Source organism: Orcinus orca, chromosome 2, assembly GCF_937001465.1.
Source record: "Orcinus orca chromosome 2, mOrcOrc1.1, whole genome shotgun sequence".
NCBI lineage: Eukaryota > Metazoa > Chordata > Mammalia > Artiodactyla > Delphinidae > Orcinus > Orcinus orca.
In genome coordinates this window covers 176,447,194-176,461,910 of record NC_064560.1, presented here as the reverse complement: position 1 = coordinate 176,461,910, position 14,717 = coordinate 176,447,194, and the positions used below count along the sequence as shown (strand labels likewise).

The 14,717-nt window shown below is 38.5% G+C and overlaps 1 protein-coding gene across 4 annotated transcripts in view; it reads left to right on the top strand.

Moving 5' to 3' along the window:
* Nucleotides 1-14,717, top strand: part of SPTLC2 (serine palmitoyltransferase long chain base subunit 2) — a 110,492-nt gene that overhangs the window by 34,149 nt on the left and 61,626 nt on the right. For all 4 annotated transcript variants that reach the window (XM_049705306.1, XM_033413937.2, XM_033414007.2 and 1 more), the window contains exons 3-8: nucleotides 3,007-3,161; nucleotides 5,082-5,230; nucleotides 7,317-7,441; nucleotides 8,906-8,999; nucleotides 12,252-12,357; nucleotides 13,551-13,770. In XM_049705306.1, coding sequence (XP_049561263.1) covers nucleotides 3,007-3,161; nucleotides 5,082-5,230; nucleotides 7,317-7,441; nucleotides 8,906-8,999; nucleotides 12,252-12,357; nucleotides 13,551-13,770 — 849 coding nt within the window. The remainder of the gene's footprint in view (nucleotides 1-3,006; nucleotides 3,162-5,081; nucleotides 5,231-7,316; nucleotides 7,442-8,905; nucleotides 9,000-12,251; nucleotides 12,358-13,550; nucleotides 13,771-14,717) is intronic.

The following is a 14,717-nucleotide window of genomic DNA, read 5'->3' as shown; positions in this document are numbered from 1 at the left end:
GATCCCTAATTAACAAATCCATGAATTTCAATTTTACCTTTCAGGCCAGTAGTAGAAGTCACTTAACTTGTGAGTACCTCAAGCCCAACAATCCAAGGTGGTCTCAGCTAGGTTTTATTTCTGCTTATCATGGATATGTGCTGGTGTATGGGGTTTGTAAAGATCTTCAGAGGTGTCCATGAGGAGGGTATCCGTAAGGCTGTTTGAACTTGACTCTATCATTGCCACTCACCTACCAGTTAGGCTGTCTCTGGGCAAGCCTCCCTCTACAGTACTTGTTATATTGTGTTGTAACTTTATCTGTGTGCCTCTCCACTACATTAAGAGATCCTTCAGTGTGTAGCGGTTGTGTCTTACTCATTTTTATCCCCAGTGCCTTGCTTAAGTGCCTGGAAAGTACTGCTCAGTAAATGTTGGTTCAGTGCCTGAACAAATGAGTATTAGGTTGGCCCTGACTAAAGTCATTTCACAGTGACTAAACTGAGGAGGAAGAAGAGAGGGAGGGGGATGTGGAGCAGGCTGGGGTGTGGGGTGTCATTGTTTGCAGAGAGAACTCTCCTGTCCTTAATGTATCCCAAGTCTAGCAATGAATCAAACATATATTGAGTGTCCAATAAAAGATGTGAAAGAATGAATTAAAAGTCCTCTAGTTTACCCCTAGTCCTAAAATATTTAAAGTGTAAAGTGTATATGTTTTTAGAAACAGACGTTCTTATTGCCTAGAACTAGAACCTCAAATCGTGGTCCCCTTCCATCCCCTTTCTTACTTCATCGCGAGGCTGCAGCAAGTTTGGTTAGCATCCCTTCAGATCTCTACCGAACCTTCTAACTGCAGTCAAAGCTTTTACCCGGGCCACAAGTCCCTGTCTTCTACCATCTGTCTCACGTGCTTTGGGTCTCAAACATCCCTCACTGTGACAACTTCCTCACTGTGCAAGCCTGTTCCCTTCTCAGGGACTTAGTCGTTCTCTCCTTGTAAGGAGAGGCAGAGCTCCCTGATCTTGGCGGTCTCTCTGTTCAGATCAGAGCCCATCCCTGCCCTCCTAACCTCAGACAGCTCTGTCACAGGTTACCCAAAGCTCACCTCATTCTGGTCTGCAGCCCTTTTCTCTTTGGGGTTTAGTAACCCTTCTGGTAGATAGGACCGGACTCTAAGTTTTTTCTGATATTTATATACTAAAAGCAAAAAATACTGCGTCTTGTCGCTAATAAAAACTTGCCCATGATGAAGTATTTCTCTCAAGTATTTGAGTTAATACCTTTAACATTGATGTGCAGTTTTAGGAAGTTGTAAAGAAATGAGATCAAGAAGAGTTAGTACTGTTTACCCATTGAGAAGGACTGGAGACTGGTTTTTTGTTTTTTCCTTTGTGAAATAAATGCATGGTGAATAATAGTTAAAGGAAAGTCCTTAATTAGAATTTGGGTGTCTCTGTTCCAGTTTTAATTGATCCAGTATGTTGAAAGAAAAGACTATCAAACGGGACATAGTATTTAAGTAATAAATTTCCAATTGTGACAGACACATTATTTATGGATATTTTCTCTTTAGGAAATGTAAATGTTAGAACCAATTGCAGGAGAGATGGTATCAGCTACCACAAATTCCTGAGTTCTTTGTGACTCTGCTTGGCTTTATTTAAGGAGATTTTTATCTACTGTGGGGCTTATTTAGTAGGCACTTCTAGAGTCCAATGTCACAGAAGGTTAATTTTAAACTTTTATGTAGAGCCTTCTTTAGCAATGAAAATCTTTTACAGAATAAGGCTTAAACTTTTAATGTTTTTGACTAGCTTGTTTAAAAGATGAATTTAGATTGGCACCAAGCCAGATCTGAGGGCTAGAAGCTCAGTGATTTGCTGGCTATCATAAAGCTGTAGTACAGTTTTCTTTTTGTTTGGTTTACTCTTTACCTTCAAGTAGACCTCATGTGGTCTGGTCACTGTGTTCTGAGCAGAACATTATGCATTAATTAAAGCTCCACTGTGACTTAATTTTTACAGACTTAAATTTTAGCATAACTTATTTTCAGGGAGGAAGGGAGAGCGTTAAATCCCTGATCATGAAAATTCATTTTGAGATTTTTTTTTTTTAATTATTTTTTGGCTGCACTGGGTCTTCATTGCTGCGTGCGGTCTTTTTCTAGTTGAGGCAAGTGGGGGCTACTCTTCCTTGCGGTGCGCGGGCTTCTCATTGTGGTGGCTTCTCCTGTTGCGGAGCACGGGCTCTAGGTGTGTGGGCTTCAGTAGTTGTGGTTCATGGGCTCTAGAGCGCAGGCTCAGTAGTTGTGGCGCACGGGCTTAGTTGCTCCGCAGTATGTGGGATCCTCCCGGACCAGGGATTGAACCCGTGTCCCCTGCATTGGCAGGCGGATTCTTAACCACTGCGCCACCAGGGAAGTCCCATTTTGAGATTTTTTAAAAACGCCCATCCAAGGAAAGAAACCTCAAGTAGCTGTCTTTCTATAACCTACCTTTTAGTGTTTCTTGTTTATAATTTTTCTTTGGATTTGTTTCATTTTGATCCTTGAAAATATGCAGAGGATGAAATCTTAATGTTGGAATTATTTTTCTTGGTTGAAACTGGAATTATAGGGGTTTTTATGGCATTTCCCCTAATATATTACTGGTGGGGGCGGGGCAGAAGAGCCATGTTTTTAAGGTTTTTAGGAAAGAAAACCATTTAATGACAGAATTGTACAAACCAGGTTTATTTTTATGAGGCCTGCTTTACTAAGTTAAATTCTTTGGCTCTACTTTCGAGCTGTCAGATAGTTACTTGCAACCATTTCTTATAGCTCAATGGTCAAAGCTAAGTGAATTTTACCTGATTGAGTTGTTTAAAAATAACATAAGGAATTGATGCCTTTCCAATGTTTTCCATATCAATTAATTCTGTATAATTGACGTCTTAGTCTAAAGTGCTTTTGCATTACGAAAAGGGAAGTTGTAAAACTTTTCAAAGGAACTCAGTTTAATTTATAGTATTTTCACCATTTTTTGGCAGGACTTTGTGTCATTGTATCAGGATTTCGAAAACTTCTATACAAGGAACCTCTACATGAGGATTAGAGACAACTGGAATCGGCCCATCTGCAGTGTGCCTGGGGCCAGGGTGGACATCATGGAGAGACAGTCTCATGATTACAACTGGTCGTTCAAGTGAGTCTCAGTTGGGAAATTGTTTCTTGACAACAAAAAAAGAATTTCTTCACTTCAGAAGGTGTTGTATTGCAATTTGAATATTCCGTCAAAATAGGAGTGGAAGCTGAGGGTACAATACAGCATGATTAGTTTCCTTTCATATTGTTCATTGTTACTGAGATTTAAAAAAAAAAATAAATTTATGTATTTATTTAATTTTGGCTGCGTTGGGTCTTCGTTGTTGCACGCGGGCTTTCTCTGGTTGCGGTGAGCAGGCTTCTCACTGTGGTGGCTTCTCTTGTTGCGGAGCATGGGCTCTAGGTGGCTTCAGTAGTTGTGGCGTGAGGGCTCAGTAGTTGTGGCTCACGGGCTCTAGAGTGCAGGCTCAGTAGTTGTGGTGCACGGGCTTAGTTGCTCCGCGTCATGTGGAATCTTCCCGGACCAGGGCTTGAACCCGTGTCCCCTGCATTGGCAGGTGGATCCTTAACCACTGTGCCACCAGGAAAGTCCTGAGATTTTTTAAATGCATTTTGCTACTACATTTGTCACTGTGTTGGATTATAGTTGAAAACAAAATTTGACTTATTAAAAAAACTCACACAAAGAAAAAACATCCTTTCTCTTATGCCATTTACCAGAATCAGTTATCTGAATTTATTTATGGATATTTTGATTTCTCAAATGATTCAAGGAGTATTTTTACTTAAATGGATTGAATTGTTTAGAAAACTTTTTATATTCGTAAGATTTTGTTTTGTTTATATTGTACATGGTTGTATGGTCATTATTTTAAAAAAAAGACAAGTAATACAAATAAACTGAAGGTCCCCTATGACAGCTAACCACTATCCTTTTGCAAATCCACTTCGCCACAAATCCTCACTTCCCAGAGGTGACCATTGTTATCAGTTTATTGTATATTATTCCTCCATATGTTTTCTGTGGCGTGTATATATATGTATATTGTACTACTGGGGTTGCACACAGGTAGTTTTTGATTTACAAAAATAGGATCATACTATGGAAATTATTTTATATCTCGCTTTTTTTACTTGCTAACATACCGGTAACAGCATCCTTCCTGTGTACGTTCACAGCAGGCTCACTATTTGTAGTGGCTGCTTAGTGTTCTACAGTATAGATACATATAATGTAGAGTAGATTGGGCTACGCCATCCTGTGTTAAAAACCCCCAAAACCTCAGCGTTGAGACAGAAGCAGTTTATTTCTTGTCCCTACTTCATGTCCATCTTAGATCGGTGGAGCCTCTGAACCATGTTGTCCTCACTCGGGGTCCCAGGCTGACTGAGCTTCCACCATGTGGAAAGTCACTGGTCTGTGTGCCTGGGAAAGGGACACAGTAGACAAATTGTGTAGTGACTCTTAAAGGATCCTTAAGCATATATCCTTTTATATGTGTGTAGGAATTGCTGAGTCAAAGATATGTATATCTTTTAATAGAGAAGTACTGTCAAACTGCCCTCCAAAGAAAGGTACTGACTGATATTCTTATCTACAGCGTATGAGAGTGTCCTGGCCAACACTGGATGTAGTCAGTTTTTATTTTTATTTATTTATTTTAAAAAATTTAAAAAAATGTTTTTTGGCTTTGCCTCATGGCTTGCAGGATCTTAGTTCCCTGACCAGGGATTGAACCAGGGCCACAGAAGTGAAAGCGCCAAGTTCTAACCATTGGACTGCCAGGGAATTCCCATGATATGGTCAGTTTTTAAACATCCCTATTGATAAGTAAAAACTGGTATTTTGTTTTAACTTCCGTCTTCCTAATTGGTAGTGAGTTTGAGTTGCTTTTCATCTAGACCATATTCTCTCTACTTCCTATAGATGGTGCTTCCTTTTGTATTATCAATAAGTTTATTATCACATGTATTTGATTTGCTTTTGAGTTTCATGAACTTTTATGCTATTGAAATACAGGTACACAGGGAATGTAATTAAAGATGTTATAAACATGGGTTCCTACAACTATCTTGGGTTTGCACGGAATACTGGACCATGTCAAGAGGCGGCTGCCAAAGTCCTGGAGGAATATGGAGTTGGAGTGTGCAGCACTCGGCAGGAAATTGGTAAGTGTAGGCTCTGTTTGGCCAGCTGATGTTCTTATTCTTAACTTTTTTACTCAGGAGGGAATAATACTGAGATAGAGCTAGAATACTGTATAGAGCATCCAAATACATACTTTCCCATGTAGTTCAGATCAGGTAAAAAGAATGCTTTATTTTTCTGAAGTGATGGATGATTTTAATGCTTTCAGTGTGTTTTGAGATATATTTATCTTTTCCATTGTGTTACACTTACAGAACATCTCTAGAGAAGTTCCATTAAGTATTTGTTTCATTTATAACTTAAATGTTAACTTTATTGGCTTTTGCAAATGATAGTGATTGAGAGTACTACTTACTAGTACTGAGCTCATGGGCATATGAGCATTAATCTGCTTCCATACTGGTAAATTGGGGCTAATAATAATTCCTACACTATAGAGGTGTTTCAAGAATTAAAGAAGCTAATTCATGTAAAGTGCTTGTAACATGGTAAACCCTCAATAAACATTAACTCTTTTATTATTATTACAAGTCTATAAAATGTGAAAGTGAACAGATTGCTACAAAGAGATTTATTTAAGTTCAAAGGAGGACTCCTAATTTTTCCATTTTGTTCAAGAGAACTGATAACCATAAAAGTTATAAGGCAACTTTCTGGATGTTTATTACTGTGAATCACCCCAAAACTTAGTAGATTAAAACAACAATTCATTATTATTTCACATGGGTCTATCCCCAGTGATGTGGTTAAGGGAGCATTGTGCAGTGACGACATAGAGTAATCATACCTTACATCTTTTTTAAAAGGATACTTTTTAATTTTTATTTATTTATTTTTGGCTGCATTGGGTCTTCGTTGCTGTGCGCGAGCTTGCTCTAGTTGTGGTGAGCGGGGGCTACTCTTCGCTGCGGTGTGTGGGCTTCTCACTACAGTGGCTTCTCGTGGTGGAGCACGGGCTCTAGGTGCGTGGGCTTCAGTAGTTTTGGCGCATGGGCTCAGTAGTTGTGGCTCACGGGGTCTAGAGCGCAGGCTCAGTAGTTGTGGTGCATGGGCTTAGTTGCTCCGTGGCATGTGGGATGTTCCCGGGCCAGGGCTTGAACCCGTGTCCCCTGCATTGGCAGGCGGATTCTTAACCACTGCGCCACCAGGGAAGCCCACCTTATGTCTTTACGGCGCTTTATATTGTATAAATTTCTTGAACATCTTATCCCTTCTGATCTTTACAACAATGTCATGGGGTAGATAGAGCAAATATTATTATTGGTATTTAACAGATAAGAAACAGGCCCAGAGAGGATAAATGACTTGCTTAAGCTTTAAGGACACAGAGTATCCAAGTTCAGCAGTCTTCTTTCTCTGCTGCTTTTCTCTCTGCATGCAGCCATTATCGTTAATCAGTGTTGTTCAGTCCTTAAGGATTTGAGCACTTGATGTAAAATTTGAGCATTTGATGTAAAATCATAATACAAAGTGAGGGAAGGTGTTTTTTAACTTGGCTTTTGCTACATAACAGATCATTCCAAACCTTAGTGGCTTAAAACAGAAACATGTACTTATTTGCTTGTGATTCTGTAATTTGGAAAGGACTTGACATTTTATCTCGGCTCCATGTGGAGTTGGGTGGAGCATTATGACTGACGATAGAGTATCCAAGATAGTGTCACTTACATGTCTGGCGCCTCAGCTGAGTGGTGAGCCCTGCCCCTTCCTTCCATGGTCCCTCATCCTCCAGAGCCCCTCCCTGTCCACATGATCTGTCTTTACAACAGGCTAGTTAGACTATTTTACATGGCAGCTGACTTCAAATGTATAAAAGCAGATGCTGCCAGTCCCCTTAAGGCATAGACTTGGAACCAGCATGTGTGAACAGGAATGGGAGAAATTGTTGGCAACCCTTTTTATAGAAATGCCACCACAGGTGCTGCATCTGATTTTATTCAACTATTGTATTCTTTATGAGCCTTTACTCTTCGTAATACTGACTCCTTCATAGACCTTAGTCTGAAAAGGTTATAACACATAGACTATGATTTCTTTTTATAAAGTAATGAGTAATTCTTAGATTTGGGGTTTGGTGGTATTGACTTCATTAACTTCATCACACAGGAAACCTGGACAAGCATGAAGAGCTAGAGAAGCTTGTGGCAAATTTCTTGGGAGTGGAAGCTGCTATGACATATGGCATGGGATTTGCAACAAACTCAATGAACATTCCTGCTCTTGTTAGCAAAGTAAGATTTAGTCTGTCATTTATGAAAACTCCCTCGTATATATCTTCTTTTGTTTTGTAAGGCATTCAGGCAAGCCAGAAGCTCTTGTAAACTTTAAACATAGTTTACCCAAAGATATTTCTATCATAAAATTTTATATAATTTGTGTGTAAGTGTATCCCATGGAGACTTTTATCAGTTGAAGCTTTTTCTCTGGAACCCATGATCTTTTCTCCTTCCATTAGATGACTCTTGCCTTCTTCGTTTCATACAGTTTTAAAGGGATTCTCATAACTCAATTCTCATAAAAGACTAAAATTATGGAAGAAAGGATGTTTAGTTTGGAAATTATTTATCAGGTGGTTTTTTTGTAATAGAAAAATATGAAAATATATAGGTCCCTAATACTTGTTCTTATGGTAATGCATGTTGATCAGAGATATATGGGCCAATTATGTGTGTGTATATATATAATACATATATGTATAATATAGGTAATAATATAGGTTAAAAGTAATAATATAGGTAAATAATAAGTTAAAAGTAATATATATGTATGTATCTTATTTTCTGTGGGTAGAGTTTGTGAGGGGACAGTGGAAGAGATAAAAGATAAGAGACCTTGTAAATCACATTTTAACAGATTGTCACTATCAACTTGAAAGGGCCCTCAAGGGCTGGCCCTACACATCTCATTTTAACATTGATATCTAGGCATGGTATATTGAAAAATCAGTGTATTAATGAGCAGAAGACCTGAGATTTTTTTGGTTGGTTATATGGTCAGATTTAGCTGTGTGACCATGAGCATGTCACAACCTTTCTGAGCCTCAAATTTTCCTTTTTGAAATGAGGTACTTGGACTACGTTAACATACATATATGGTTCCTCAAGGAATAGATGGGACAAATAGAAAACAAAAAGCAAGAGAAGAGATTTAAACACAACTGTATTGATATCATATTAAATATGAATGGTTTATATATTACAATTAGAAGATAGAGATTGTCAGACTAGATAAAATTAAATAGGCTTCCACCAGAGACCTACTTTAAATTTAAAGACACAGGGAATTCCCTGGTCCAGTGATTAGGACTCAGTGCTTTCACTGCTGTGAGCCCAGGTTCAATCCCTATTTGGGTAAACTAAGATCCTGCAAGCTACACGGCATGGCCAAAATTAAAAAAAAAAAAAAAAAATTGAAGACACAGGTTAAAAGTAAAAGGATGGAAAAAGTTATAGCATGTAAACAGTAATAATGATTTATATAATATTTTATTATAATATAATAAACTAATAAATATATCAATATCATATATAATATTAATATAATAATATAAAAGATTTCAGAGCAAATTGATAACTTTGCCATTGTGCAGGCTTTCCTTAATAAGATATAATTATTAATGATTTTAGCATTTTGTAGTTTGGCTAACTAAACCTTTCCCCCCAGCTTCTTACCTTCCTGTGCTTGTGGTTTTGCAGGGTTGCCTGATTCTGAGTGATGAACTGAACCATGCATCATTGGTTCTAGGAGCCAGACTCTCAGGAGCAACCATTCGAGTCTTCAAGCACAACAGTGAGTTTGTTATGGAATTTACTGCTTGCTTTAGTGTGTAATATTCTTTGGGTTAGTGGCAGTGGTAACATTAATTACATTAATAGGAAATACAAGTGAAACTGAAGTAGCAACATTTAAAATGTCTTTCTGGTCCAGTCTTTTAAAAGTTATTATCTTTCTCATTGGAATAAAAATAAAGGCTGAAGGAAGCCTTTTGGTACAAAGTAAAAACATTGAAAAAAAAATTGTTCTTTTTTTTTACTTTGAACTTTTTCATCTTCCTTGTTTACAAGTCACTTGTTTAGTATGCACTTGCTAGATGCCTGTGGTATGTCTTGCCATAACATTAGGGGTATTAAGGTGAATAAAGCAACCTCCCTGATCTCAAGGATCTCTGACTGGTTGCTAAAGAGACTATAGACAAACCAGTAGTTAGAATACAACAGACGAATACTGAAATGCAGATATGAACAGGTGCTGTATAAGCACGGAGAAGAGTGGCACTAAGCCAGACCTTTCTCTCTAAATGGAAATATCTTTGTGCATTATTAAAATAATCACAATAAAAATGCATAACTTTTCAAGTTAAAACCCTCATGTAGAGAGGAAAGATTACCAAGCTGTTCAGTATCATCATTTACCAGACTGTGTACATGTATAGACAAAAGGCTAAAACAATATACGCCCAAATGTTAGGTCTGTGCCTCTGGATGGAGGTTTATGGATGGTAATAACTTTCTTCCTTTTGTCTTTGTTTTGTATAAAATGTTTTACAGTGAGAAAGATATATACAGTATTTTGTTTTATGTAAATGGGATTTATTAAACACTGTTGTGTGACTTGCTGTTTTCTTGCAACACATCGGGAACTTTGGAGTACGTGTGACTGTCCTCCTCCCATAATGCCGGGGTGGCAGGCAGTGCCCTCATTCAGTCCATCCCTCAGTTTGAACATCCAGGTTGTTTCTGAATTTTTCTGCTAGAAACAGTACTACTTAACATTCACATTTTTGCTCACTGGTCTGGTTAGTACCTTAGGATAAATTCCCAGCAGTCTTTAGAATGCATGGTTAAAATGGTATAAATTTGCTATGCTTTTCCAGATTGCCTCCAAATATGGTACAAATTTTTACACAACAACTCAACTCAAAAACAGTGACTGTGGGCTTCCCTGGTGGCGCAGTGGTTGAGAGTCTGCCTGCCGATGCAGGGGACACGGGTTCGTGCCCCGGTCTGGGAAGATCCCACATGCCACGGAGTGGCTAGGCCCGTGAGCCATGGCCGCTGAGCCTGCGCGTCCGGAGCCTGTGCTCCGCAATGGGAGAGGCCACAGCAGTGAGCAAAAAAAAAAACAGTGACTGTTTCTACTCACAGGCCAACATAGGCCATTATGCATCATTTAAAATCTTTTCTAATCTAATAAGTCCAATAACATATTAATTTTTATTGCTTTGATTATTAAGTGTTGAGCAACTTTTTTTTTTTTTTTTTTTTTTGGTGGTACGTGGGCCTCTCACTGTTGTGGCCTCTCCCGTTGCGGAGCACAGGCTCCGTCCGGACTCACAGGCTCAGCGGCCATGGCTCACGGGCCCAGCCGCTCTGCGGCATGTGGGATCTTCCCGGACCGGGGCACGAACCCGTGTCCCCTGCATCGGCAGGCGGACTCTCAACCACTGTGCTACCAGGGAAGCCCCAAACTGTTTCTCTTTTTACTGATTAATAAAGCCCTTTATGTTGCAGTATTTTTTATTTTTAACTTTGTTTTTAGTGTCTTGCTGTGTAGACTTATTAAAATGTTTATGTTTATGTTGTCACATTTATTGTCTTAAGACTTTTGTTTGGATTTTGTGTAATGGCCTTCCCCATTTTTATCTAAATCTTTAGTTTACATGGGATTTGGAGAGTATACTATGAGAGAGATACTGAATTTTTTTTTTCCTGAGTAGATAATATGGTCAAGCATTCCATAGATATTTCCTTTCATCTAAAATTTTGAATCAGTGTTTATTTTTCCCTTCCCTTCTGTATATAAACAGAGGAAACTGAAACAATGAGTCCATTTTTACTTGTCTCCTGCTGTTTGCCACATGTCACCCTCTGCAGCAAGACTAGTGGCTTCAGATGAGACTTTTTACTTTGTGGGAGCATCTCCTATCTCTAGGTTAGATAGCAGATAGATTATTTTGTTATGAATAACCAAAGGTGTAAACACAGTCACAGCTTTTGGCCATTTTGTGTTTGTAGTATGTGTTTTTATTATCTTATTTCTCTTTTCTGCCAATTTGCTCTCTTCTTTTATGAAGAGAGCAAATTCATGTAAGTTTGTAACCCCTTCCTTCAGTGATGAACAGTAAAGAATATAAAATCAGATTTATGGGATGCCTCCCACCCCTGGTAAACACACCCTAGACTTAATGTTGCATAGATTTTTGGGCGGGGGGTTCGTAGGGGCATTGTTTCAGGGCAGGTATTTTAAGTATGCAGTCTGTAGTGGTGGTAGCAGTGGTCTTCAAAGCATTTGTCTTTAACAGGAAAATTATGCTCCTCATTAGTGGTAGTACTAGCCAAGTGTTTCCTGGGCCTGTTAACCACCTTAATGACCAACAGAGCCAGAAGACCTTGGTTGTGGACAGGCAACTGGTCAAGTCAGACATGGAACAGTCTCAACTGATGGCCAAGCTTGCTAACACATAGATTCATGCTTGCCCAGACTGGTGTATATTCAACCCACTACCAAGATGAAGCTACTCAGCAGGCTTTTATTGAATATATCCTAGGTGAAAGGAAATGGGGTGTACACTTTGAAGCTTTTCTCCCATATTTTGCTTCTTAGGAGGTGCATGTATTTGTAGTACTTCATTCACACTTTCTTGCTCAGCCTTCTTTATGCATTTACTTCTGAGTGACTCACTAGGATTAAAGATACAGTTGATTGTATAAATACAAAAAAAGCTAACTGAATGGCAAGGTATTTCACATGAAACACTGGTCATTTCATAAGCATGCTAACCAACTGAATCACTTGTGCCACACTCATTTAGTCGAGTTTCTGTGGTTTTGAACACTTGTTACATTCTAGATGAGATTTTAATTCAAGCCAGCAGTAGCTTACCCATTTGGCCCTATCTTTTTCTGCCCAGTTCTAATTATGTTAATGTCCTTTGCTATCTGAGACACACTTCCTGAATAAGAAATGTATATTTGCACTTTAGGAATAAAGTTAGCAAAGAGGAAGATACTTTGTGCTGAAATTATTTTTTGTGTGCCATAGATATGCAAAGCCTAGAGAAGTTGTTGAAAGATGCCATTGTTTATGGTCAACCTCGGACACGAAGGCCCTGGAAGAAAATTCTAATCCTTGTGGAGGGAATATATAGGTAATCCTGCTTTATTATTCTTATGTCTGATTTGCGCCATGGAGTCATAGACTAATCTAGACTCCTCTGGAACTAAGGAGACAGGGTTTCTGACTTGTTAAAATACCTGGCTCTTCTTTATTCTTTCCATCATGCTGTATGATCTCCAGATCTCCTTTCTATTTGGCTCCTTTATTTTTTCCACTGTTTGTAGAGGGGGTTTATACATAGGGGCAAGAATTGGAATATGTTTCCTAATATGTCAGAACAAATTACACGCCATTTAATTTTAAGAAATACTTTATTTTGCTTACCTATTTGCAGCCCTTGCATTTATTCTCTCATCTCCTAATGTTTTTTATTCTTTTCATGTAATTTTAATTACACATGCAATGTGATGCAAAGTCTAATGTTGCCTATAATTACAAACTTCAGAAGAATCTACTGTGACCTCTGTCCCTCTGTGGTGAATTAAGATCACTTGTATTCTGGTGTTTGTTTTAAAAGATCCAGTCTCCTTTCCTTTAGATATCTGCCTATCCATGGCATTGTCTTTCTTTGCCAGTTTAAAACCAGAGGTATGCTTCTTTTAAGGCTGGCTAATTTCCTTCACCATGTGCTGCTTTGTAGTTTAGCCTTTGGAGGGTAATCTTATTTTTTCTTGTTCCCAAATCTTGTTGTAACTCTGAATATGGAAAACTAGTGTAATGAACTCGGCACCTTGTTGATGTTCAATAAATATTAATCCTTTCTTTTTCCTTTGGGGGATAAAAAACCATTGCAGTCTATTAATGAACAAAGATTTAATAAGTGCTGGAAGAGAGTAGTGAGTTAATAACAGAACTGCCTTATAAAATGTACTGGAAAAGTAAGTTAAGAACTGTTACATGTTTTATGTAGAAGACTAATAATATAGATTGCAACTTGGTTCCAATGGTATTGTTGAGACCGAATGAGAAGATTATGGACCACAAGTGTAATATATCTGGGGAAAATTTTTTTATTCTAAAGTTGTCTGGAAGTTCACCTGAGTTAGTATGAACCCAAGGAAATAAAGAATTGTTAAAACTGCTAAAAAAAAAACCACAGGCAGAGTTGTCAGACCATTTAGAAAGGCAGTAAGCTTAAAAAATTAATAATAATAAAGTGTCCAACTCCTAATATTTGAGAGTTAAGAAGTCTCAGTGTGTGTATTTTTTACCCTGTTTTGCCAGCATGGAGGGATCTATTGTTCGCCTTCCTGAAGTGATTGCCCTTAAGAAGAAATACAAGGCATACTTGTATCTAGATGAAGCTCACAGCATTGGGGCTCTGGGCCCTACAGGCCGAGGTGTGGTGGATTACTTTGGCCTGGATCCTGAGGATGTGGACATTATGATGGGAACATTCACAAAGAGCTTTGGTGCTGCTGGAGGATACATCGGAGGCAAGAAGGTAAATGGGCCCCAAGAATCAAGCAGTTAAGGTTCATAAAGGTACTGGCTACTAGATTTCGATTTGGTTACTCACATTTAGCAGATAGAGTCCCAAACTTGGATGTGGAGATCCTAAATTTGTTTGTGATTTAGGCGTATAATGCCAGCACACTTCACACTTCAGCTGCCTGGTGAGTGACTCTGATAAGCTGGTTCTGTTCATTGTTGTTTTCTTATTCGTTCTAAACTACATCCTGGTCTGAGTACAGAATACCCTCTTGTATGAAAGAACACACAGTGGTGCTGCCTGTTTGCCATAGTCTTCTATTGGGTTTGAGCTGTGCTCACTATTTCAAACATAGTGGGGGATGTCAGGGGAACTGGTGGGGGATAGAAGACCAGTTTCTTCCCCTACCCTTGGATTCAGATGCATCTTGGGTGAGCATCAAGACAGGAAGAAAAAAGATTACTCTGCTAGCTCTCGTGTACTAACAAGGCATTGTATTTTCCAATTCAAAAATTACGTAATGAACTCTGGGGTATTTGAGAATCAATGTAGCATGGTGGAAATGGTTCAACCATGGAGACAGAGCCCTAGGTTTGAGTATTTCCCAAACTTCATGAGACCTTGGGCAAAGTATTTAACCTTCCGATTTCCTTATCAGGAAAACAGAGATAAATGTGCCTGGCTTATAAGATTGTAGTTAAGGTTTAAAAAATAATACATGTCCATGCTATAACGTAGAAATAACCTTGAAAGCCTTATGTTCAATTAAAGAAGTCAGTCACAAAAGGCTAAAGTATTTTTTTTATATGATATATCCAGAATAGGCAAATCATAGAGACAGAAATAGGTTAGTGGTTGCCAGGGCCTCAGGAGATGGGGGAAGTGGAAAGTGACTGCTAATGGGTATGAGGTTTCTTTTTGAGGTAATGAAAATGTTCTAAAATTAGATAGTAATGAAA